General features: G+C 38.9%; 3 protein-coding genes across 3 annotated transcripts in view; all 3 read left to right on the forward strand.

Annotated features, from left to right (window-relative positions):
• The first annotated feature begins 1,042 nt into the window (after positions 1–1,042).
• On the forward strand, positions 1,043–15,368 carry pik3cg (phosphatidylinositol-4,5-bisphosphate 3-kinase, catalytic subunit gamma). Its single transcript, XM_062443607.1, has 23 exons — positions 1,043–1,255; positions 1,362–1,533; positions 1,623–1,885; positions 3,620–3,706; positions 3,810–3,910; positions 4,011–4,180; positions 4,285–4,472; positions 4,644–4,751; positions 5,232–5,316; positions 5,401–5,830; positions 5,914–6,012; positions 6,109–6,244; positions 8,163–8,228; positions 8,445–8,588; positions 8,998–9,079; positions 9,531–9,634; positions 9,943–10,089; positions 10,177–10,267; positions 10,368–10,498; positions 11,928–12,039; positions 12,420–12,577; positions 12,892–12,973; positions 13,156–15,368. Exons 1-23 carry the CDS (start codon positions 1,043–1,045, stop codon positions 13,353–13,355), a joined length of 3,369 nt encoding a protein of 1,122 aa, XP_062299591.1. The 3' UTR covers positions 13,356–15,368.
• Positions 11,875–26,576, forward strand: part of optn (optineurin) — a 413,618-nt gene continuing 398,916 nt past the window's right edge. Inside the window, exon 1 of the mRNA XM_062443608.1 lies at positions 11,875–11,887. The gene's annotated coding sequence lies outside the window, so the exon portion shown is untranslated. The remainder of the gene's footprint in view (positions 11,888–26,576) is intronic.
• ano2b (anoctamin 2b) overlaps positions 25,241–26,576 on the forward strand; it is a 67,706-nt gene continuing 66,370 nt past the window's right edge. The window contains exon 1 of the mRNA XM_062443526.1: positions 25,241–25,277. Within this exon, the coding sequence (XP_062299510.1) occupies positions 25,241–25,277 (37 nt within the window). The remainder of the gene's footprint in view (positions 25,278–26,576) is intronic.

Here is a 26,576-nt window from a genome sequence, read left to right on the forward strand (position 1 = left end):
CCTATTATAATACTTATAACAGCAGGTCACTCTTACAGTACACCCCTTATAGTAACGTATAATCACATTATTTTGTATTATAATAGTGGTTATAATGCATTATAAACAGATTATAATGTATTTAAACTATTGGAATTGTAATACACAATGATCCTTGCAACAACAAAAAAAGTCAGTGAGTGAGCAGAAATTATGAATTTTTACGATATTTTACCTTGTATGTCATTATAATATGCTTCATAATGTGTTATTATTATTGTTATGGTCAATTATTATAATAACAGCTGGTCACTCTTACAATACAAACCACTTACAGTATTTTATAATCCTATTATAATGCATTGTAAATTGATTATAATCAGCTATGAGATTTGTAAAACACTATGATCTTGCAAAAAATGTGAGTGACCAGAAATTCTAAAGTGTTATGATATTCAACCTCACAAGTCATTATGATATGCTTCGTAATGTGTTATTATTATTGTTATGAAGCATTATGAATATTCATGACAGCTTATAACTAATTATACTGTACAGTGCTACAAGCAGATTAGAATACATTAGACGTATTTATGTAAAGCATTATAAACATGGGTGTCATAGAAAGTGCAAATGAGTTAATTTGCTTCATTCTGCTTTATTGCTCAAGTGGTTGCAAAAAAGAAACCAAAAAAAGTGCAATTTACAGGTTTAAAAGCACTTTTTGGAGGTGCTTTGGTGAAGGTTGATGAGTTTTAAACATATATCACATTTGAAGCTAAAAAAAATTAAAGTAGATGTAGTTAAACAAACTCTTAACAAACAAGCCGTTTTTTCATTAGGAGGAAACAAGTAAAATATTTAGAGTTTATGAGGTTTCCGTGATAGATAAGGTAATAGCTCTATCAACATATATCAATTTATTTGCATTTCTAGCTCTCTTAACTTTCCCCGTAGAGTTGGCGCAGATGTACACAGGATATCATGTCTATAATAAACCGTATAAGAGTATCACATCCTACCTGTTCATCTGTTTCTCTCTCATCCCTACTCAAGCTAGGCGATGGACGGGCAGCAGATCCAGGTGAGCGACGAAGAGAGAGAAGTCTTGCGAGAAGAGAGTCGTCGGAGGAGAAGAAAGAAAGCTATCACGTCGTCCACCGGTGCCTCTATGGATCAGATCAGCGTTGAGTTCGTCCTGCCTACCGTGGCGCGCGGCGGAAACAGCCCTGACACTGTGCAGCTGGATGTCGCTGGAAACTGGACGGTGGAACAGGTCGCCTACTTTACTTATATTTATTTGTTAAAGAGAAACAACTTTACTCATAGAAGCTTTATTGGTTCAGTGTGATGAACCGTGGTGTATATGTCTTGTTTCCCAGGTGAAAGCTCAGGTGTGGTTGAAAGCAGTGACTTCAAACCTCTGTCCTGAATTCTACCAGCGCTTTTCTCCTGACCACTGCATCCTGCTCTACCAGAAGAAAGGCAACTTGTGCGAGATCTACGACAAGCACCAGGTCTTCCAGACGCTGGATTGCATTCGCTACTGGAGAGGTACCACTCACTGTCAAAGACACTAGACACAGATATTGAGTTATTGTATTGTGAAGATATAAAACACGTCTGTTGTGTTTTTTTAAAAGCCCTGAAGAAAGACATGGGGCGGATCCAGCTGGTGCCTCGTCCACAGCCCTCAGACGAGTCCCTGCAGTACCAGCGCTACCTAAACTACTTGATCGGCTACGATGTGACTGATGTCAGCAACGTGCACGATGATGAGCTGGAGTTTACCCGCAGGAAGCTGCTGACGCCCAGACGCATCGAGCTGTCTGAACGCGACCCCAAACTCTACTCCATGGACCCCTGGGTGGCCCGCAAGACGTTGCCTGAACACCTGCGCAGCAAGGTGTGTATTTTTTGTGTTTTTGGAGGGAGATGGTGGATTTCTCTTGCTATCTGACTGATGATTTCATGAATTATTTCTTCAGTATATAGATACACACATATGCTTTACTGTCTCTAATATCAATCTGGGACTTCCATATGTAGAATTGACTGACAGGAAAAAGAAACATGAACTATTTAAGTTCAGAGAAATATATCATGTAGTGCTGTCAATAGCAGATTTTCATATTACCTCATTGAGAATAAACAAAAAATTCTCTTTTACTCCACAGGAATTACACTTGCATCTCTGAAAATATCAAATTTCCAGCTTTAACCTATATTTTGTTTTGATTGAGTATTGATTGTGGCAACTGCAGAAAACTCAGATATCTCATCTCAGTTTTCTTTCATTGCAATGGGATTTGGGAAGTAATAAATCTTGTGGGAAAGTAAATTCTCTTCCTCCTCTGAGATTCAAACCTTACGTCGCAGTTCAAGTTCATGAAAGCCACAATGGTGTTCAGATCCCATTTCTTTGCACAGTGCTGTAAAATCCAGGCTTTAACTAGGCTTGTTTTTATGTAGTTTACTTTGGCAGTTACAGCTGTCATTATAGTGCTTGTACTTTTTATTATAACAAAGAAAAACCTCTAGTCTTGTCATTAAGGTACTAAACTCACAAACCATCTGAGAAGTAGTCCTTTGGAACTGTTTGGAAAAGGTTAGGCACTTTCAAAAAGTACTTGGCAGGTGATTGGATGAACTGTTTGTCTATCACTGTCTTACTATGTGAGGCAGCTAGATTTGTGACTCTGAATGAAAACAAAACTAAAAGAAACCCAGAACAAAAACACAAATGAAAATCAGTTAAAACAGTTACACCGTGAAACAGGGAGGTTAGTGATCAGGGTTATAAACTGTCCATAGGTTGGTAGACTATTGATTTTTAGTGCGTGTTGAAGGTCATTCCAAGAATTTGGTGCACTGAAGGAAAAGGCTGATTTTCCAAATTCAGTCCCTGCATAGGAGACCTTAAGCATAGGCCAGTCATTTGTGCAAGTTTGATACATTCCAAAGTTCCAGTCCTGCATCATTGATAGATATGATGGTAGATTTCCATCCTAGTTTAGATTATGACGCCGTTCTGCTAGAGAAGAATAACCCAGTTTGTCACACAATACACAATGATGTGAGAGCGGAATGGTAGACCGTTGCCGTAATCCAACACTGACAAAAAAACTACCTCAACAATCCTCTTTATACTGATTATAGAGATTTTGACAGAGATTACTGACAAGATTGTATATATGATGTTTGAATATAAAGTTCTCATCAAGCCAGAGGCCAGTGTTTAGCACTAATTTAAGATTTCTTAGAGCTTCTTGTAGGGAATCAAAGGAGACTTGCAGGTTCTCAGTGGCTTGTTGTACAGAAGCAGCGATACAATACACAATGGTGTCATCTGCATAAAGATGGCGTTGACAGCCGTCTTAGTTACTACTCTATATCCTTATGGAAAATGTGATGATGAAATTGTATTGTTTTACACAGGGGTAGCTTTCAGTTGTCTAGCTGTTGCGGTTGTTTTGTACTTTGCAAGGTGAATATTTGAAGGCACAGATGCTTCTAATAAAAAACTCAAAGAGACTCGTTCATGGATTCACAGTGATTTATTATCACTGACTCATGTTATGTTATTGTCTTTTCATTCATCCTTTTCACCTTTGTTTTGCTGGTTTGTTCTTCCTCTCAGGTCAGTAACGGACACATCCTGGTGGTGATCCACATTGGCACAGCCAGCCAGACCATCAAGGTCTTAATTGACGACACACCGGCACAGGTAGAAACGTGTGGCGATGAACACAACTCATTAGGTATACTTTCTGTTCAGCCTGTCTAGTAGTTACTGTAGCATCTCAGACTATATTTCCCATCTTTTTCAGGTTTTGACCAGCTTCTTCACCAAGACAGCAAATAAAAGACTTCTGCTTGGCATCCCTGACAACATGTGTGAGACGGACTTTGTGCTGCGTGTGTGTGGCAGGTATGTTAAATGCCAAAACGAGCCTACATTGAGCTACTTGTACATGCAGCCAGTGGAATAAATCTTGCATTGAAAGTAAATGAGTAATCTTCTGTCATAGGGAGGAGTACCTGTATGGGGAGAAACCACTGCAGAATTTCAACTGGATCCGTCAGTGTCTGAAGAACGGCGAGGAGATCCACCTGGTTATGGAGAAGCCGCCTGATCCTGACCTGAACCAGGTCAAGAAGGAGGACTGGGCACAAGTGGATGACTGCACTGGAGTCGCAGGTAACCAGTTAACTAGACATTTGTAAGAATAGTGTGTTGTATGTGTGTGGATATGATGAATTCAGTTTTACTCAGATGTGACTGACCTCCTCACTTTTTGCCAGGTACCCATGAGCAGTTGACGATCGATGAGAAGGACCATGAAAGAGTGTTCACTATCTCCATGTGGGACTGTAACAGGAAGTTCAGAGTGAAGGTGCTGGGTATTGACATCCCATCACTGGCCAAAATCCCAGAGTTTGTTGTCTTCATAGAGGCCAGCATCTTCCATGGTCAGCAGCTTCTAGCCCAGGTACTCAAATCATCCTGACGGAAGTTTGAAGCTCAAAAAATAGACAAATAAGCATATTTTATAAGAATCACAATTAGCTCAATCACATGTTAGTTTTATAACAGATTGAGGAATTGCTTATTTTCCAAAACACATGGACAGCAGAGTGTAACCATACCTTTACTGTTTAAGGAGAGGACGTCCTCCAAAACCTTCAATGAAGAAGTGTTGTGGAACTGCTGGTTGGAATTTAACATTAAGATCAAGGACCTGCCTAAGGGGTCACGACTCAACCTCCAGGTACACTGAGATCATTTTACAGTTTAAAGGACCAGCGTGGTGAGGTTGTGGATTGCAATCAAATGAATACAGCCCCCCCCTCCCCCCAAGCATGTAGGAGAACCTATTCTTGCCAAATCTTGTGAAAAGCACAAAAGGCCATCTAGAGCCAGTGTTTTGTTTGTCCATTCTGGGCTACTGTAGAAACATGCCACTCCCTATGTAGATATTAAGGGCTCATTCTAAGGTGACGAAAACACAACAACTCTTATTTTCAGGTGATTATACACTAATTAAAACATATTTATAAATATTATTCAAAGTCCCATCCACTAGATGTCACAAAATTCTACACACTGGTCCTTTTTAAAGTGGTGTAATCACTTCACACATATCACATATGTTTATTTTTGGCATGAAACACCTTTTGGAGGTAGGATAAGAGGTTCCACATGCTCTGATGTAATGGGGATGAATACATTCCCTATTTTTTCCACCCAGGTGGTGTGCAGGAAGCAACCTCAGACACCAAACTCCAAGACAAGCGCCTACCAGGATAATTCAGCAGGAAGTGGCAGCCATGATGGTAAGGTCCTCTCACATTTCGTTGCACATCACGTTGACAATCCACAGAGCGAGGCTTATATCTGTCTGTGCGTCCATCTTTCAGGAAAGACCAAGAGTCGCCTTCTGTATTACGTCAACCTGCTGCTGATCGACCACCGCTCCCTGCTCCGCCAGGGCGAGTTCATCCTCAACATGTGGAAAGTGCCGGAGAAGAGCGAGGACAGCAGCAGTAGCATCAACGCGGACAAGCTCACCTCGGCCACCAACCCTGACAAGGCCTCTTCCATGGCCATCGCCATTTTGCTGGACAAGTACTGCTACCCCGTGGTGCTGCCCAAGAGCCGTGACGTGAGCCGGGATATCGGGGCTAGCGGCGAGGAAGCTGATGGAGGCGAGCGAGGTCAGAGAGAGATGCCCAACCACCTGAAGAAACAGTTTGAGGCCATTGTGGCGACTGACCCCTTGCATCCACTCAGTCCTGAGGACAAAGAGCTGCTGTGGCACTTCAGGCATGAGTGTATGCGCGACCCCAGGTACTTTTATTTTATTTTCCTAAAACAGACCGCAAAGTATTTGTGTTTTGTGTTTTTCTTAAAGTTTTCCTTCCTGTCTTCAGGGCCTACCCGAAGCTGCTAGGCTCGGTCAGGTGGGGGAAACAGGAAGATGTTTTGGCAACACACCGTCTGTTGGAGCGCAGCCATGCATGGGACACCAGGTAAAAGTGTTTTCACATCGCTGTGTGTCTGTGTGCCTGGCTTCAGTACAGTAAGCAGAGTGCATCATCACCTGTCATCATGTTGTTCCTGTTCAGCGGTCTGGATGTCGGTCTGGCCATGCAGCTGCTCGACTGCCACTACTCAGACGCTCAGGTCCGCTCCATGGCTGTCAGGAAGCTGGAGACGCTGGAGGATGATGACGTGCTCAGATACCTTCTGCAGCTTGTACAGGTGTGTCTTTGACCTCATGCTCACCTGTTATTAATGGTTCAACTTAAACACATCAGTTAAAGTACAGTTTTGAAGTACTTAACTTGAGTATCTTTCATACTTCTTTTCATCTACATTTCACAGATTTATATTGCTTTTTTTCATCCACAGCTGTAGTTACTAGTCACATATTATGTTTTTACATACTAAACACATGATGAGCTTTTAAAATACTACTCATCAATATACAAAGTAGCTAAAATCATGCTCACTTTAACCAGGTTCAAATTAAAATGCTGTTTAAAGGTTGACAAATCAGTAATAATAAGACATTTGAAAGGTGCCATTCCCTTTAATACTTTAATTACATTTTTCTGTTGAAATGTTACTTGTAATGGAGTATTTTTACATTCAAGTATTACTACTTCTACTTCAGTGCAATTTCTTGATATTTCTTCCACCTCTGATCTGTGGGATAAAAAGTCTTCCAGGTTATCTCCATATGAAAGGTGTATGTATCACATCTGTCTACACACATTAGGCTACACTCTGTCTGACTCACTAACATGATGCTGCTGTTACAGGCTAACCTCTGGTCGTCATTGTTCACAGTAATTACAGTGATTATAGCGAGTTATAACCCTTTATTATTAACACACGGCACATGTTGCTCACAGAACAGAAAAAAACATGATCAACAACTTCACACTGACGAAGCCTTTCTCCTGCATGCTTCACCTAAGTCACAGTTCCACATGCTTGTGTAAAGAGGGAGTGGACACACACACACACACACACGCACACACACACACACACACACACACACACACATACACACACACACACACACACACACACACACACACACACACACACACACACACACACACACACACACACACACAGCATGTTTATCTTCTGATAGGCTTCCATAGCTGACTCTGTGGTCAGCTTTGCATGAGTTATCAGCTGAGGCCAACAAAGAGCTCATTGGTCTGATATAGAAATGACTGCTGCCTTTTAATAACATGTGGAGGCTTTCATTACAAAAATAACAACATGTGTTATTTTGCAAAGGCGTTACACAGGTAGTATAGCTGTCACTGTATCTGTAAAATCCCAGGTGCCAATGTTAAATGCATGGTAGTCTGTTTTAGAGCTACACCTCCAAACCAAACCAAAAAAATTGAAATTAAAGACACTGTGACAATAATTCTAGAGACTTTTTTTTTAAAGGCAATTGTCATTATTTTTGACATATTATAAAATGACTTATTTAAATCTTAAGCTAAATATATTATTCATAGTTTTTTGTGCATTTTTCACCTTTACTTGACAATTGAAAGTATAAAGAGACTTGAAACATACAATAAATCTCTAACTTTAGCTGCTGGGAAGCCACTCTCAATTTTAAGCTAAAATGTAAGTCATTTAATCTAAAAAGTAAGTGATGGCTTAATTAATAATGATCATAAGTCGTGGTTGCATCTTTAATTTGCAGTATAGAAGCGCTTTGAGCTGGACAAAATTCATTTGATCACACTGTTGAGGAAACAGTTATGTCCAAACTTCACTGTTGTCTCAGTGTGTGTGTTTACACTTCTGACCTGCTGAACCACTCTCTTCTTCTTCCTTCACTTCGCCCTGTGTGAGCACAATGAGCTCTCTGTGTGTTCACTTGTGTGCACTTCCTACCAAAGTCCAGTCTCTGCCCCCCTCCCATCACACTGCAACCTCTCCACTGTCAATCACAGACAAAATAAATAAAATAGTCAAGAAATATGTCATCTAGAATAATTCTGAATGGGTTTCACATGTCAGAAGTTACATACTACTGTGTTTGTGTGTGTGTATGTGCACTGAAACCTGAAAATCCTGTCATTTCATGGAACAAAGCTACATTTTTTGGTGTGTGTGTGTGTGTGTGTGTCTCCTGCAGGCAGTCAAGTTTGAGCCCTATCACGACAGCGCACTAGTCAGGTTCCTGTTGAAGAGAGCTCTGAGGGTAAGATGTATTTTCACACATATACATGATGTGTCATTGTGCTTTCTCACACCTTCTCTTCCATCCATTTGCATCTATTTGCATCCTCCTCTCAAAGATTTAAGAATAAAATGTAACTGATATAATAAACGTCATATTAATGTCTGATACGCAGTTAAATAACTCAGTATTTCCTCTTTTTTTTAATTATTTATTTGTTTGCTTTTCTCTCCACAGAGTATGCGCATAGGTCATTTTCTCTTCTGGTTCCTGCGCAGTGAGATTGCTCAGTCCAAACATTACCAGCAGAGGTATGCTGTCCTACTGGAGTCCTACCTCAGAGGCTGTGGTGAAGCCATGCTGCAGGACTTCAGGAAACAGGTGACGGGCCTTTTACACAGCTCTTTAAAAGATTGCATAAAGATGATTAAAAAACTGTCCACAATAAATTCCTGATTCCTGATTATTTGATTGATAATACTTCATAGTTCATACATAATACTCCAGATGATGTAGTATATTGGTCTGTATAGGTCAACACTGGAATGAGCATTAGATACAGTACAATGGCTAACTTTAACCCTATACTTATCAGAGGTTGAGGTTTTAAAGGTAATGACATTTGCATTTGTTTGTTTTGATTCTACTTAGAGGGCAACGTTGTGAAATTAATCTAAATGATCAGAGGAGTGGGAGCCATTTTTTGTATTCCCCCTCTATTCAGATGTATAGTCTGTGTGTCTGTTATCAACTATTTTAGTCACTGACATGATCAGCTGATGCTCACCAGGTGGAGATGACTGAACATCTTCAGAAAGTCACCAAAGAGATCAAGGCCATGTCTGCTGACAAGTATGACATCACACCACAAGGTGAGAAGATTTCAAATGAAATACTGTAGACAGAAAGCACAACATGTGTATTTAACTTCACTCATGAAATCAGATATTTTTTTATTGACTGACAGAACATTTAGGAATCTGTTTAGGAAATCTAACACTAAAGCTTCTTTTATGTGCTGACTTCCACTAAAACTGCCACTGCAGCATTTTCACCAGTGCTGAACAAGTAGCTCTTTGTGTCGTGTTGTCTACAAACACTGTGACAGTGTCTTCAATGCAGCCACTGAAGCAATGAAAGTAGATGACAAAAATGGAAATTTTATGTGGTGTTATTTTATTGTGCTTTAAGGATTAAAAATAAAACAGGGTACTGAAACTAAAGCTGTGTGTGTGTGTGTGTGTGTGTGTGTGTGTGTGTGTGTGTGTGTGTGTGTGTGTGTGTGTGTGTGTGTGTGTGTGTGTGTGTGTGTGTGTTAAACAGTGGTGTTTCAGTTGCGTCAGAAGCTGGAGACGCTGCAGTCATCTGGTCTGCCAGAGGGTTTTAGGGTCCCTTATGATCCTGGACTAAGAGCCGGAGCCCTGCTGGTGAGTGACACACACACACACACACACACACACACACACACACACACACACACACACACACACACACACACACACACACACACACACACACATACACACACACACTGTCTGGGGTAGGGGACAAAACCATATGCACACATACCCATTACTCTACTAGTGTTTCAGAAATGAATTTAAATACATCCAGAAATGAAAACAGGTGAGCAGAGTATGCTGTGGTTAAACTGGTGTAACTGAACTGACTTTTCCTCCCAAACATGTGAACATCTGAGTTTACCACTGAGTGAACACTTTCTGTGCACGTGCAGATCGAGCAATGTAAAGTGATGGCATCTAAGAAGAAGCCGCTGTGGCTGCAGTTTAAACGGGCCGACCCCACCACTTTGTCCAAAGACCCCATCGGCATCATCTTCAAGGATGGAGATGACCTCAGACAGGATATGCTTATCCTGCAGGTGAGTGACAACACATCAGTCTCCTCACAGAGCGCAGATGTCTTTTCTGTGACTTATTAAAGGAAGACTTATGATGTTCTCACTCAGATTCTGCTGATCATGGAGTCAATCTGGGAGACCGAATCCCTGGATCTCTGTCTGTTACCCTACGGCTGCATCTCCACCGGCAACAAGATAGGTCAGTCAATCAACCGTGTAGATGTAGAAAAAACAAACGAGTCAAATATTAAAATCATTTCTGTCAAATGTACTCGTCCTGTCTGTTTTCATCACCGCAGGTATGATTGAGATTGTAAAGGACGCCAACACCATCGCTAACATCCAGCAGAGCGTCGTGGGAAGCACCGGAGCTTTCAAAGATGAAATTCTTTGTCAGTGGCTGAGAGACAAGTGTGTCAGCGAGGATAAGGTACAAACAGTTCTGTCTCATGAGATTCAGAGCGCAGACAAGATAACTTATGAGAGAGAAATAAGTTGTAAAACCACAAAATAATGATTAGATATGAAAGAGATTCTGCTTTTTTTTCTTTTTTTTTGTATGTAGGGACTCATTCTCAAATGCATCCTTTAATTCCAATTATAAAAACACTCTTTAATACTGTGATTATTAAACATTCCTGGTTGGCGTTCAGAGCAGATGATACATCATGGATCATTGTGTTGATGGAGCAGTTTAGTCTCCAGCAGCTGCTCCGTTTACCAGCTGTTTGAGGAAGTAGAATCTGCAGTGTGACAGACAGGAAGGAAGCAACCATCAGGGGGTTTTCCTGACACCACAGCACACACACACATACACACACACAGACACACACAGACACACACACACACACACACACACACACACACACACACACACACTACTTTTAGCCACAACACCTGCACGCTTTGTTTTAGGGTTAGGGTTAGCTAACATATTAATCTTTGAGCTTTCATTCAGGAAAAGCTTCACTGTGTTTTCTCTGGTTTAATACATCATAGAGCAGTGTTCTTTTTCAGCGCTTCTCAAATGTTTGCAGTGCTGTTTCACACATCTGCACAGCTGTGCAGAACAGCAGCAGCAAAACACAGCTTCCTATTCTTATCCTTTTGTTCTGAAGCCCACTTATTAAATGTGTAGGTTGTGGCTCAGTTAAAAAGTATAAATTATAAAATAAAATCATCCCGAAAAAACAGAAATGTAATTGCATTTGACATGACAGCAGGAAATAAAATGATTTTCAGTCCTGCTCTTCACATAGAGTTGAAATGTTTCTAAGTAAACTACATGTTCAGCCTGGCTTTTAATTAAGAATTGTTTATAGTCTTTTTGTCCTATTTGTTTTGATGTTTTAAAATGTAGGTCTACTTTATTTCATGCTATTTTATTATTATCATTTTACAAGTTTATCTTATCAATTGTATTCATCTGTTTCTTTTGTCTTTTAATCTTTTTTAACCTAGTTTTAATCTAGCTTTTATCAAACTTTCTTTTATTTCATTTAACTTCTATTTAAGTTTTTTTCCTCGAACTTTTAGTAAACGTTTAATTTTTTAATATTTACATTTTTAAAATGTTTTTTATCATTCTTTTATTTAGTTTATTTGTTTTTCTTTGTTTTATTCCTTTTCTTTATTTCCTTGGTCTACCCGTGGTCTGTCTTATTATCAGCTTGTTAATCAACTGTGAAGCACTTAGAACTACATTAATCTGTATGAAAGGTGCTGTATAATTAAAGTTTGATTGATTGATTGATGGTCAGTCAGGTTTGGGAGATCTGTGCATCACTGTGTGTTTTGACTTCAGAAATAAGCAGCAGTGGTTTTACTGTGTAACAAACTGGTATTTTCTCTGTTCCCAGTTCCAGCAGGCTGTTGAGAGGTTTCTGTATTCCTGTGGAGGTTACTGTGTGGCTACTTACGTCCTGGGTATCGGTGATCGCCACAACGACAACATCATGATCACCGAATCTGGTAATGACATGTAGCAGCCTTTATTGTTAGTGTCGTTGCTCATTTGTGTATGTGTGTGTGTGTGTGTGTGTGTTTTAAGCATGTGATGGAATTGTACAGGAACTAGTAACTACTATTACATCTAAGTCATCTCTAAATAGCTCATAAAATATATGAAAAAATATAAATGTCATCATTTTATTAGACTGACAATAATATTTTATTACCATTTTTTGATGAAAAGTCTATTTAGAGACTGTAGTGAAGTAAATTTTTATCCCAATTTGAACAAATCCCAAGCTGCCTCATCAGTGTATACTGTACATGGAAAATGGAGCTCTGGGAAAATGTAAAAAACCTAAATGACAAACTTTTAATGAACCTCTGTTGTGTTTCTGTAGGGAATCTTTTCCACATCGACTTTGGTCACATCTTGGGGAATTACAAGAGCTTCATGGGAATCAGTAAGGAGTGGGTTCCCTTCGTGCTGACGCCAGACTTCCTGTATGTCATGGGAACATCGGGAAAGAAAAGCAGCCCCCACTTCCAGAAGTTCCAGGTGCTGAAAATGGAAGTTCATATGAATATACTAAGAATATACTGCACGTGTGTGGAGGAAAACACACAACAATAACATTCATTCACACACATGCACCAACAGCATTTAACCCAGAATAGGTCAGAAAAATCATAACTATGTGACACATGAGCATAAATCAGCTGTTAAACTCATGTATATGGTTTAGTGTAAGTAAGATAGTAACATAAAATTAGGCGGTGAACACTTTGGATTTTGGAAACATAAAAAAATGTCTCTCGTCTTCATTTACGTTTGTATTTTATGTGATCAATCATTCTTGCTCTCTACATCAGGATGTGTGTGTTAAAGCTTACCTCGCACTTCGGCACCACACCAACCTCCTCATCATCCTCTTCTCCATGATGCTGATGACCGGTACGTCTTCCCTCCTTTTAATACCAACACAGTATCTGCTCTGTTAGTCACTGAATTCTAGTATGTTTGTATTGTGCCTTCTGTTTTCAAGTGTTTAGATTTGGTTTTTCATCTATTTAAATCAATAAAACGCTACTTAGATACTAATAGATTCTAATCATCTTTTTTTTGGCTAATAACAGGCATGCCTCAGCTGACCAGCAAGGAAGACATCGAGTACATCCGGGAGGCGCTGACTGTCGGTCGCAGCGAGGACGAGGCACAGCGACACCTGCTGGATCAAATCGAGATCTGCAGGGAGAAAGGCTGGATGGTCCAGATCAACTGGTTTGTTCACCTGGTGCTGGGGATTAAGCAGGGTGTGGAAAAGCGGTCCACTTAGGACTCAGTGTAAGTTAGGAGGGAAAACATTTTATCTTAAGATTCTCTTTTGTTTACTTTATGTAAATAATACGGTCAAGTCTGGAAAGCTATCGAAATTACAGGCAGGTTGTGAACCATTTGCACCATTTTTCATTAACTCCAATACCTGCAAACATAAATTTTGTATTTTAGACTACCTAGACTCTCAAATATGAATAGATGTTTTTATGAAACCTAATGAAAGCATTTGAATCACTAAAAGGAGGCGAGATGTGACATCAAAACCAATCGTTTTAGATCTAGAAAAAGACGGATATCACACCAGAACTACATACAGAAGGATCTGCAAAGAGTGAATGACATTGAGGATTTTAACCTGTGATACTACATGTATGCAGATTTGTCGTCAAAGATGCTCTGTGCTTAATTAAATGTATTTATAATGATTATTTTTGGATAGTGACGACATCCAGAGCAGAAAATACTCTACACGGAGGAGTGACTGTTAAATATAGTCTCCATCAAACATCAAGTTACACCCTGCTGACAGAGTTCCCTTTCATTTTAAAAGACTTAAATGATTCATTCATTAAATCTTAAATGCAGATTGCAGGTTTTCAGGTTTTAAAACGGCTAATGTTAGATTTTAGTTAATAACACATTTTAAAATTAAAAGACAATTTACTATAGTAAATCTGTTTTGTATGAGTACGGAACTGGATCTCTACAGTCTTTGTTATCATCCATTTTCACTCAGACTACTTCCTGTTTCCAGTTCTCGCATTCAAAGTCGTCTTCTGCTGAGGAAACACATTTCTCAGACATTTCCTTTTACGTTATTGGCATTTAAAGACATTTAATCAAACATGAAGTTGATGTCACTGTTTACAGAATCCTTGCTGAAGTAGCGCCGCGCTGTCCCTCTATCCTCAGAGGAGCTGTTAGAATGAAGAATTAAAGGATCAGTGTGGTAAATAGCTGATGCCAATTTTACAGTTACTTAAAATATATAACAGTCGTGGTCAGAGATTTGACATAATGTGTTATTATTGAAGTGTTCAAGATGAGAGTTTTATTATTTATACATGAAGATTTTTATTTGCACAGAGTGTGTGACATTTAAATTCCAAAAATATATTTAAAAATGTTTAATTTAACTATGCAAAAATTAAAAAGGTGCTACATTGGCTTGTTGTTGACATTTAGCGCTTGCTGGTCAGTGCTGGAGTCACGTCAGCCAATCAGAAGTAACCACGCAGGTCAGTTCTGGCTCAGTGGGTTTGAAGATGAAGGATTTTTTTTTTGTCTAATGATTTACAGCATTTCAATGACATCATGTTGAGAGATAAAAGCCCTCATAAATCTGCACATGGATCACTCCTTAAAAATTTCTATGTGAGGTGATTACATCTTAATATGCTGTTGTTGTTATTTTCTTCAGTTTTTTTGTCTTTTTGACCAATTCACACCTTCCAAGTTGTAGATAAAAAGCTACAATAAGCAATCTGAGATCAGTATTTCCTTAATCTGATATCACTTCTAATCAGGATTCCTGAAAGTGAAATGACTGGAACATGTTTGCTTTTCTATGTATCAGTATCATAAAATTAAAGTTATATACTATAAATACTCCTTTGTGGTTCCTCTTTCACCTGTCAGACTTACAGCTTGTTAATATTTCACCGTTCAGTTCATTATTATTTACATTCCTCTTTCCTTCATCTTCCATCAAGTCTCTATCTTTTATTTATTTTTACGTTTGTTTTTTAAGCTAGTTTTTATTCTAACTATTACTAAACTCTTTTCTCTTATTATTTTATTTTTAATTGTTTTATTATAGGTCCTAAATCTTTTTTATTACATTTTTATCATTCTTATTTTCTCTCATGTTCATTGGTCTCAAATTGTTCCGTTTTTGTTCCTTCTCTTTATGTTGTCCTTGTTCTGTCTTATTATCAGCTTGTCAATCAACTGTGAAGCACTTTTGAACTACATTAACCTGTGTGAAAGGTGCTATATAAATAAAGTTTGATTGATTGATTTGTTGAGAAGTCTTCTGTATCTCTTCATCTTCAAAACATTATATGAAGTATTATTCTGAGCCAGATCCAATTTGAAACAGGTTCAATTTATCCGCTGCAATAATTAACATTGACCACTAGATGGAGCACTGCCACAAACCTTTTCCCAGATTTAAAGTTTTACAGACCGCATCTTCCCTTTTTCTCCCATCTTTCTCCCTCCCTCATTTTCCTAATTTTTTTCTCCCTCAATTCCCATCTTCTTTCCTGTCAGTTTCCTTTCCTTCTATTCCCCTCTCCCGCTCTGGCTAAATCATTGCCATCACAGTTCTAACTGAAAAGTATGAGTGGGTGTAAGGGGACTAGAAGAAGAATGGGGCCTTTTCTTGACAGTCTTTTATGGCTGTATATGTTTTGATGTACAGAGTGTTTAACATCTAAATGGATTAGTCAGATTAGCCTCCTCATTCCTCAGCGCTTTACGCCTCTTTCTGTAAGCTTTTTAGCATGCTTATGAACTGTATGGAGGCTGAAATGATGAAGGTGTTCTTTGAATAGAGTGAAATGTGAATGGACAGCAGAACCTTTGTTCCCCTTGTTTGCCATTTCTCTTTAGCATTCATATTGTTTAAGATGTGTTTGTGTTCATGTGCCATGCCTCTGAGCGCCTACTGAAAAAATGACAGTAGATATCTTCAAGAAAAATGAAGGTGCTGTATTCTTGAGCCATAATCCATTGATGAAATTACATGGCTTGATTTGAATTTGCTTCCTATGATTTCAAAGTTGTGCAAGATGTTACAAAATGTATTAAAAATACGAATTAAATGAACAACACAATTAGGATTTTATACATCTTGATATGAATTCAAATTAACATATACTATCTTTATCTATTCTTTCTATATACAAACGATATATACAACCCCTGTCTGTTCTGTCTTTTTCTCTATAGGTATAGGTTTCTCTCTGAAAGTTTAAATACTGGCCTGAATGTCTAAGCAAGTCATTGTTCAAAGATAATAAATTTGAACAAGTCTTTGTTCTGAGTGAGTATTTATTTCTGTTTTCAGTTACATTGAAGTCACTGATGATTGTAGTCAATGCTAATGTACACTGTCTAATATGAGAATTTCTATGCTTTTGGACCATGTGCAGTGTTTTTTGTTCAGCTTTCTTCTTGCCAACAAGAAAAAACATCTTGAGTCTGAATTGAAGCCTACATTACAATAAAAGTAACCCATTTGCATTTAGCAAACGTTAAGTGGGGAGTGTAACACTCAGCTAATGATGACGACTCAATTCAAAGGATGACAATTATTAGGGGGGTGGGTGTCTTATTAAGGTGTTACGCCTCCATAACAGTTCAGTACACCATTGATTCTCAAAGTCTCTAAACTACTGGAGGAATCAACAGTGTTTTTCCAAAAGATATTGCCTCCTTTGTATTTTGATGATGGTGGTGAGAAACGTCAACATGTTGCTACAAAGTCTCCCATGGGTGTTAAGTTGGTTTCAGAACAGGTGATTGTTGTTGTTTCCTATTAATTTAACCTTTCAGTGACACCCCGTGCTTTGTGTAGAAACAGTTGTGTTTGTTTTGTTTCTCTACTTATTTATTCAGATTTTATCATTCTGGTGCGAATCTAGACATGCTAATGTTTATATTTTAGATTGACTGAGATTGCTGTGAAAACCTTTACGATCACTTGACTTTACATCTCACCTGCAGCTTGACATTTAGTAATTGATTGATCCTAACTATTGGATGGATTATGTACAATTTTGCAACAGATTACACAGTAGCCCAGAGATGAATCCTATTGATTTTGATGATTTTGTGATGTTTTGCTGAGACACACCAACTTGGTCCAACTTTTTACTCAACCAGTAAAATATTTCAATGTCTACTCTGTGGAATGACTCACAATTTTGTACAGATAATCATGGCTCCCAGATGATGTATCCTACATCATATGACCCCTCCACTGCCCCCTGCAGGTTGGCATTTGTGTTTTTAGGTAAAATGTCTCAACAATTTTAGATAGATTTCTATGACATGTAATTCACACATTCATGTCTCCCTCAGAAGGAATTGTAATGACTTTGGTGATCCCTCAACTTCTGACTTGCCATCATCAAATGTGTCCAATATTTTGGTTTATAAGCAAAAACCTGTAAAACTCCAATCAGCCTCAGCTTTATGATGTATTTAGTGCTAATAGGCAAATGTTAGCATGCTAACACAGTAAACAAAACACTGCTGACAATGTAAAGTGCAGTACAGGTTATAATGGGTTGCAACTTAGGTTATAAGTCATTTTTTTATAACAAAAGCAGCTTTCAGAGGAAATACGGAAATACATTCACACACACACACACACACACACACACACACACACACACACACACACACACACACACACACACACACACACACACACACACACACACACACACACACACACACACACATGCATTCCTCCACCATGTGAGGTTGATGTGGGAGGAAACTGGAGTAAACTGGAATGTCTAGAATCGATTCCCTCTCTCTTTATTATCTCTGGTTCCTCTCCAGGAAGACATGAACCAGATCAGACGACGGGGGAAATTACTGTGATGTGAATGAGCTGTGGGACTCACTAATCAGTGACGTAATGAGCATGGACACACCGATTGACTGAATTGTCTGTGAAAATTCTTAGTCATCCAGGTCATCGTTACCCAAGGGTTCAACTGAGGGCAACTGGACATGGTTGTAGATACTTTAAGGCGTTTGGCCTCTCATCCAAGGACCTTCTCAGTTCTAACTGACTGGTGGGGATTCCCACATATTTAACCTCTGTGGGGTCATCATCAGAGTCATTGAATGAATTTTAGGATTGGTTTTAAAATTCTTCTATTTGCTTTAAGTGAGGGTTAAGTGTTGTCATATATTCAAGACTCCATGGATTTTGTGAACAAGGTTCGAGGATTGAAGCTGGACGTTGATGAAACTATGGTGTCTTATGATATGACTTCATTGTTTATATGCATCCCAACTACAGAGGTGGTGCAAAGCTTAAGGAAATAACTGCTACATGACAACAGAGCCAACCTCAGGCCTGCTGGACCACCTATTTACCAGTACAACAGGAGGTTTTCAGACAAAAGCCATTGGCTCACCAGTATCTCCCATTGTGGCCAACCTCTACATGGAAGAAGTAGAAAGCAAAGCCCTGAATGCCTTCAGAGGAACAGTACCGAGCCACTGGTTAAGATATGTGGATGACACATGGGTCAAAATTAAAACCCAGGAAGGGCAAGCCTTCACAAAACACATTAACTCAATGGACAGTTACCACAAATTGACAGAAGAGGACATCAGGAACAACAGCTTGGCCTTTTTGGACTGTGAAGTACACTTTGAAACAGAAGAGGCCCACACAATGGAGTATACAGGAAACCCACACACACAGACCAATACTTACTCTTTGACTCTCGCCACCCACAAGATGGGAGTTATCAGAACCCTGCACTGCCAAGCTGATAATGTACCAAGTTACACATCTTCAACTATCTACAACCAAGTCCAGTTGCCCTCAATTCAACCTTACATGGATTGACTGAATTGAATACAGGTTTCACTTTAAACTGGTGATAGTTGTGGATTGCAGTGCATGTTCAGTGTTGATTTGGTTGATAATTTGTAGTACCTGCTATTTAGAGGGTGCCAGCATGCTGTGTTAAGTGATGAGTGCTGTGCATTAAGCTAGAGTCTAACCCTGTGTGTAGTGGTTCTTCAACTTAATGGAAGCCTTGGTTGTCCTGGTGTGGCTGGTTGCCCCTAATTGTTAGTAGCTGTGTTTGCCTTTTAATGAAGTTGCTTATTTAATGTGATGAATTAAAAAAATATTGCTCTTTTTGTACTGTACAGCATGTGTGTGTGTGAGTTTTACATCTTAAGTATCAAGGTTTGAGTAACAGTAGCATCAGGTTAGGACTTTGGGTTGAGGTTAATAAGAGTTCATCAGTGGAACATTAGGGCTCAGGTGATGTGTAAAGCAGTTAGGCTAGAACAAGAGAAGGCATGCTGTCATTGAAAGTCTTCAAAAGTACTGGAATATGTATGTGTTTTACACATGCATGTGTATCCACTTCTATTTACTGCTTACATACTATATGCACATATACATGATTATGATGTGTGGGTGAGATGCACTTCAGTCTATTTACAGCAGCTGCCTTTAAGTGGCTTGAAGAATACAAATACAGATTGAATGCTTTTCCTTTGAATTCACAGCATGTCTTTGTGAACTGTGCGTGGTAGCTGTTGATGCTGTTTCATTCATGTGCTTACTCCTCATCTTTAATGTTAGCACTGGAATAAAATCAGTGTGTAATAAAAGATGAACAGACCTTTCCTAGTAGTATTTTAGGTAACACTTTTTTAATTTACAGGTCATGCAATCTTACGCTAATTTCCTGAAGTCATTTGCAGGAATTCAATGGTTCATTTTTAGAACATTTCACAGAGAGCGTGGTGCCTGTTGGTACAAATGCTAAGGAAAAACAGGAAATAAGTCTTGAGTTTAATTAATAAATGAGACTCTTAATTTTTTAACTGACAGAAAATACTTATTTTCAATGCTTAATTTTGTGTGCCAAACTACATATTAGTGTATTAGGATGTTTCTTAAAAACTCTATATTGATCATATACTACCAATAGTGCCATATACTACCAAATGACCCTTTCAAAGAAACAGCAATAGAATTAACAGTTACATTGGAGTTAATCTTTCTCTAACTGAAAAAACCTAGTATATAAGTATCAACCTACAGTACGTTTGTTTTTTTCCTCATAACTTGTACCAAATGGCACCATCCTGTCTGTAAAATGTCCTAGAAAGTAAGCATGGAATACCTACACGTTACTTTGTCAATTGCCAGGAAATGGATATAATATTATTATTGGCCGATTATATCCCAGAACTATGTTCCCTGAGTTGCACAGAGCTACAGGACAAACAAGCAATCTTTGGATGCAGTGGCAGCTGGTGAAAAATATGCTAGGTGGGGCTGTGCTTTATGAACTTTATGTACAGCTCCACTACTTCCTGAACTCAATACAGCTCCTTTATTTCCTGTCTTACATTATTGTACAAATTGATTAATCCAGGTGTGTCTGACCTCACTAGTGACAACAACAATGGTCAGACACACCTGGATTAATCAGTTTGTCCAATAATGTAAGATAGGAAAATAAAGGAGCTGTATTGAGTTCAGGAAGTAGTGGAGCTGTGCAAATAGCCTATTAACTCAGTTTCAATAACCATCCCAAAACAATTGAACATAAACGGCTGGATACCAGTGCTCTGTGAAATAGTAATTATTTAATGCCAATATTAATAACTTGAGGCATTCTTATACAAAACATAAATAGCATATTGCACAAACACAAGTTTAGAACCAAATTGGAAACAAATAACTTATTAGGTTTAAACATTTTTACACACAAAGCTGTGGAATGTTACAGCAGTGCCCCCTTGTGGCAGAGACATCACAGCAGAGCACATGAAATGGCACATACAATTTACCTTTCTCTTTGTCTTGCTGGCTTATTTTTATGTCGGGTTCATCTGGGCCGAGCTCTTTGATGTTAAACCCTATCGCCCTCTATTGGCCAGCCGCCACTGTTTGGATGTAAGTAAAACCAAACATTATGTTTTTATTTTATTTTAATTTTTTTCGGCAATACATACATTTATCAAACAGGTAGTATCATCTTTTCTGCCATCCATAAACTTTCAAGATTTGTGAACTTCATACTTTTTGGGAGAGATTAACTGTGTTCATAAGAGCAATAAAAAAGTATGACAGGTAGGTCCTGGAGAGATTAGAAAAGAAGAAATGAAATAAAGATATTTAAAAAGAAAAGAAGGGGGTTAAACATACATACATATCTATATATGATTTCCATTTCCATAAAATGATGTTGATACAAAGATGTACTTGTAACACCCCACGTTGATCAACTTTTTAAAATGAATTTATTTATTTAGAAAAGTCAACATCTGGGCAACAAAACATGGTTCCTGTGGCCACATAAAGGTCTCAAAATGCTATCAACCAGCTTCTAAACAGGGACTACATGATGTTCTGTCAAGTCTCTTCTCATGAGAGATATCAGTATTCTCACTGGTTTGAAGTGGGTGGCAATCAGTTGGAAAGGATGTCATATTTCCTGCACCAATCAAGATTTAATGATATCAGAATCAGAATCTGATGACAATTGTCAGTCAAATCTGATCAACCACACCCACGCAGGCCTGATGAAGCACATTTTTGACTGTCAGACATTTGATAAATTGTGCTTAAGTCAATGTCAAACAAAGGGAGTCTCTTCATCTTATCAGTAGTAAAAATGTGGAACATGTCAGCTGTCAAAGTAACTTCTAAATAAAGCAAATATGACCATAGTCCATGATATAAACTACTTCAGTATAGCTGGGCAGTTCCATTAAAAATTTAAAGTGACAAAGAATATGACAGATGTGCAAGAGGCAGAAATCATTTTATTAAAACATTATGCCTTTGAATCTTGGGAGTTCTCCACTCACCAAATCCACAATCCCCACAGGATCCTGCTTTGAACTCAACACCATGTCACACTCTGTCCTCATTCGTGTTAACTTTGAACTTGAACACCTGCAAGTCACCTTTCAAGAAGTACTTTGTGGGTAAGGTATATCACATTGTGGATCGACAAGACCACAGAACAGCTTATAATCCGAACTTGACCTTTTAGTGGTTTCCTCGATTACAACACCTCACCGTTAATATTACAGCCTTTAATATTTAACACTCCTGAACATATCTGTACCCGCTGTAACTGGAGACAGAGCGTGAAGTTTGTGTGTTTGGGTGCGTGCGCTTAAGTGTGTTGTGCTGCCGGTCAGTGTGCCACATCTGATACCCTTACTGACAGTCTACAAGGACGAATGGGAGTGTGTGTTGGTGTGTGTGTGCAACCTGACACTACCTCTCACACTCTATCTGTATTTAGCATCAGTTACCGTCAGGTAGAACGATTAGTCACTGAGGAGGTTGGCCAAGCAATTAGACTGGGAGAAAGCTTTCTAGAATTAAATATCTTGGAGTACTGCTGCCTGGCAGATAGCAAGACGCATCTATTCTTATTAAATGTCTCTTTAGCACACATAAACTTCACATGTGTAGTGTATGTCCATGTGAATGGAGTCAAGGCAACTTTATTCGTATTGTACATTTTATATACAATTTTAATCATTTAACATGCATGTATTAAGACAATGAAACAGACAAAGAACAATTGAAATAACAAAAAAATTGAAAGAATAATATGTTTTGTGCAAATATTTGTTTACAAGCAATAAAAGTTGAAGCAAGTGAGATGTTCCAGATCTGTGCACAAAGCAGCTTCACTACTGTGTTCAGTATATTTAGATTTAAAGCTACCACATGAAACTGGAAATGTATCACTACATACATACTTTCTACTTACATACACACTACATACTAACTCTAATATTTCCATCAAAATTTTAAAAAATATATTTGCATATATGTTTTCTAGTGTGGTAACTGTAAAAAAAAACAGTGCACTAAAATATTAGTTAATTGCACATAATGGTTACAGTTAGCACCTAGTATGGAACTGGGATACAGTAAAAGTTGCATCCATATTTGATAGCTAGCAGTCTTCTTCTTCCCTCCCTTTTGAGGGTGTAATGCTACGTATGTTTCATGGTGCATTACTGCCCACACTGCTGATCAGTCAAATAGTAAGAAAAGATTTGCAGTAATATGTATAGTATCATGCATTTGTGCTTACAATTGACTGTTTTTAAATATGGACGACCTGTCTCTCCTTCGTACCGCAATGCAAAAGTGAAGCCAAAATTTCACCTTTCCGGGAGCTGCCATCTTGCTTGTGTGATATTATTTGGAGCCATTGTTTGAGCAGTAGAGTCGGGTGGAGGGATGATGGCCTGTGGGAAACTTCCTCTCAATCATTTAACCACCTCATGGATTTGAGAGGTTTGAGAGTGACTGCCAAAAATGATGGCCCACCCTTTTTTTTTTTTTACATAAGCAAATAACCAATTAAAAAACATATCAGAAAAATGAGACATACATCACCATGATAAGAACTACCTAAAATGACAGAGAGCATCTTTGGGAAAATGTATTTGATGTGTACTTTGATTTTTTTAGTTTGGGCATGTCCCATCTGCTTACATAGAGGAGGAAGGATTTATCACCTATACTGCAGCCAGCCACCAGAGGGCAATTAAGATATTTTGGCTTCACTTTTGGGAAGCTGTCATGATGTGCATCTTTTTAAACAGTCAATGGTGTGTTCGTATTGTCCTGCATGTGGTGGTAGAGTTCAATATACGAAGTGGGGACCCACTAATCAAAACATTGCTCCATAGCACCACTAGTGGTCAAAACCTCCAAAGTGCACCTTAATTTCTGGGATACTGTATTAGAAGATCATAAAAGATGTGCTAATGTCATTGTATGAATGGATCTTTGAAAACAAACTGAACTAATTATAGTTGATCATCATAGTGACTGACCAAATGAGTACTATATAACATTGGAGCCCCTTTAGTGGTGACTGAGAGCACCATTTTCAACTCAGCTGTCAGTGTCAGTAAAAAGTTAGGATGAGAAAGTGTGTCCAAACTTTTGAATGGTACTGTATGTCTAATTTACCCCATGAAATCCACAGAAACAAGATGTGTAAAACTCCAAATCCAAATCAGCACGGGCATTATGAACTGTGATGCGTTCACTTAATTATGTATCGACTAAAGTGCATTAGAGCAGTGATGTGTATGCTTAGTAAAAAAGTGAATTAAATACAGTCAGTGAACACAAATCTTTGAAATGAACTGGATGAAATGAATTGAGTCAGTAAGGTTATGCTTAATTCCCACCTGTAGATCAGATATTTATTTTTGGCCCAAAAACTTTTAGTGATTTGTGGAGTTTGTGAAACGCACTTGAAAGTTCTCAAAAACCTAGAAAGTGGAACTTTTTGTTCAGTTCTGTCACATTGTGCCACTGAGATTTGACGGGTGATTTGTTCATCCCTTTTCCTCTTGAATGAGCTGCAGCTGTCTGAAAGCTTTTTTAGAACGACCTGAGGAAAAGCCCTTTATAGTCGTACATTCTCCTACAGATTAAACCAGTGGATTAGTATACCTAAATCTCGTTTGAACATTAATTTTCTGATTCTCGCTTTATTTTTCAGTCGCTATCGAGCTGACTTTGTTGTCTTGCTGTAAATGTTGAGTCTACCACACTTCAACATGTCTCTCAAGTATTTCAGTCCCTTTCACATGTGCGTTGCATGAGTTGTCAAAATCTTCCTCCCTTGGGTGAAACTCCTCACTGTATAACTTTAATTTGCACTTTATTCTTTGGTCTTAAGCTTTATAAAGAGGACCCTTAACACCCCACAGGTCTGCAGATAAACCTTAACAGAAGGCAGAGTAATTAATGCATATTAGCGGACCCAATAATCTCTGCTTGTCACTGTGCGGCCGGCAGTAATTCCCTAGCCAAACACCCAATCAGCCAGCTGGTCTGCTACACATGAGCCCGGTGTGCACAATAAGCTGAGTTGTGGAGTTTGTGCTTCCCCGCCAGCCAGTGGGAGAAGAGTATTATCTCAGCAGAGCTAAGCTTCTACTGAGCTGAGGATTGCACAACTGAGTCATAGTGTTGCTGTTGCTCCTCTCACCTGCTATTGACAGTAAAGCAGCATGCCTGACTGACTGGCTGACTGATTGACTGACTGAAACCAGGCCTGCCTCTCTGCTGGTGTCATTCAGTTGAGTTGAAGTGAAATGGCTCTCCGCAGATCCCCCTCCTCCACCTGTGCAGGTGAGTACCACAGTAACGTATAGAAAAACCCAGCAGGACCCTCCTTTTGTGCGAGCTGTCCTACCTGTCCCTCCTGTATCTTCACCAAACAAAACAAAAAAGATACACTAGACCGGACCACCGTAGAGTAACCCGCCTATTGTCCCTTCCCTGTTTCCCCCAGTGTGTGTTTGTGTGTGTCAGCAGGCTGTGTGGGGCCACCGTCAACAGGCAGCGCTTTACGTCAGGCAGGGTATACAGTTGCATGTGAGGCTGCCTCGGTTTAATTCGATGATGCATTCAGACCCCTCCGTGTTAATAACGTGTCTCCTGGAGGAAAGATTTAAACGATTATGCCACATTTGAACAGCATCTCTCAGTTTTTAGGGATGACATTATATCAGACATGTGTTTATTTGCGGTAAGCCTCAGGCGGGACGGTAATCCGGGTTAGTTTACATAGCTGACTGCTGCTGTGCTTTGCTGTAAGTGAGGTGAAGAAGCCATTAGGGCTGACTTTGAATGATCCTCCTGGTTTAGTTAAACAGCAGGGTAGTGCAAAGCTTACATAGACCCTAAAAAAGGCTGAGCGAAGCACCGCCTGGAGTTTATAAATTGCTTGGAGCCCCAGAAGCTGACTTCAGAAGAAGAAACTTGTAGTGCATGAACATTTTATTGGGCTGCTCCAGGGGAGACATTTTGAAATAATGAATTAATGCAGGCAGCCAATATTGACTTGCAGTGGAGGAAATGATTGGTTTGTTCTGGGATGCCACGATTTGCTATGGAGCCTCCTGGAGGTTTCATGTTCCAAATGTTTTATGTTTATGTTTCATTATAATACTGTATTCATGATGAGTGATGGATGACTGTTAACCAATGATGATGTTCCAGCTGTTGCAGACACTGCTTTTGTTTTACAGGCGTCTACGTAGCTTATTTAACTAAAATAGCACATGTGGGAAGTTCTGTGAGTGTTGGAACAAAATCAGTGTGAATTTCAGAACAACCAAATATCTCTTAATCCTTTGAGGTCACTGCATCACTTCAGGATGCTGAAAGATGCTGAAAGTCATTACAAGTAGTTTTGGTTGGATCTAGATAATAACACGAGACCTAATAAAACAGGGTTAAAGATGTGTTCATCCTGCCAAAATCTTGAATACCATCAGTGAGACAACATGAAATAAAAGCATCAGCATTATGTCTAGAAACTAGTGTGAAAATAGACTAGAGTGTCTATCTTACCCAGTTATCCTGAGAAACGGGAGCTGAGCAATGCTCCAAAAGGTTCTGATACAAATTTTGAGGATAATGAGA

The sequence above is a fragment of the Scomber scombrus genome, chromosome 22, assembly GCF_963691925.1.
Source record: "Scomber scombrus chromosome 22, fScoSco1.1, whole genome shotgun sequence".
NCBI lineage: Eukaryota > Metazoa > Chordata > Actinopteri > Scombriformes > Scombridae > Scomber > Scomber scombrus.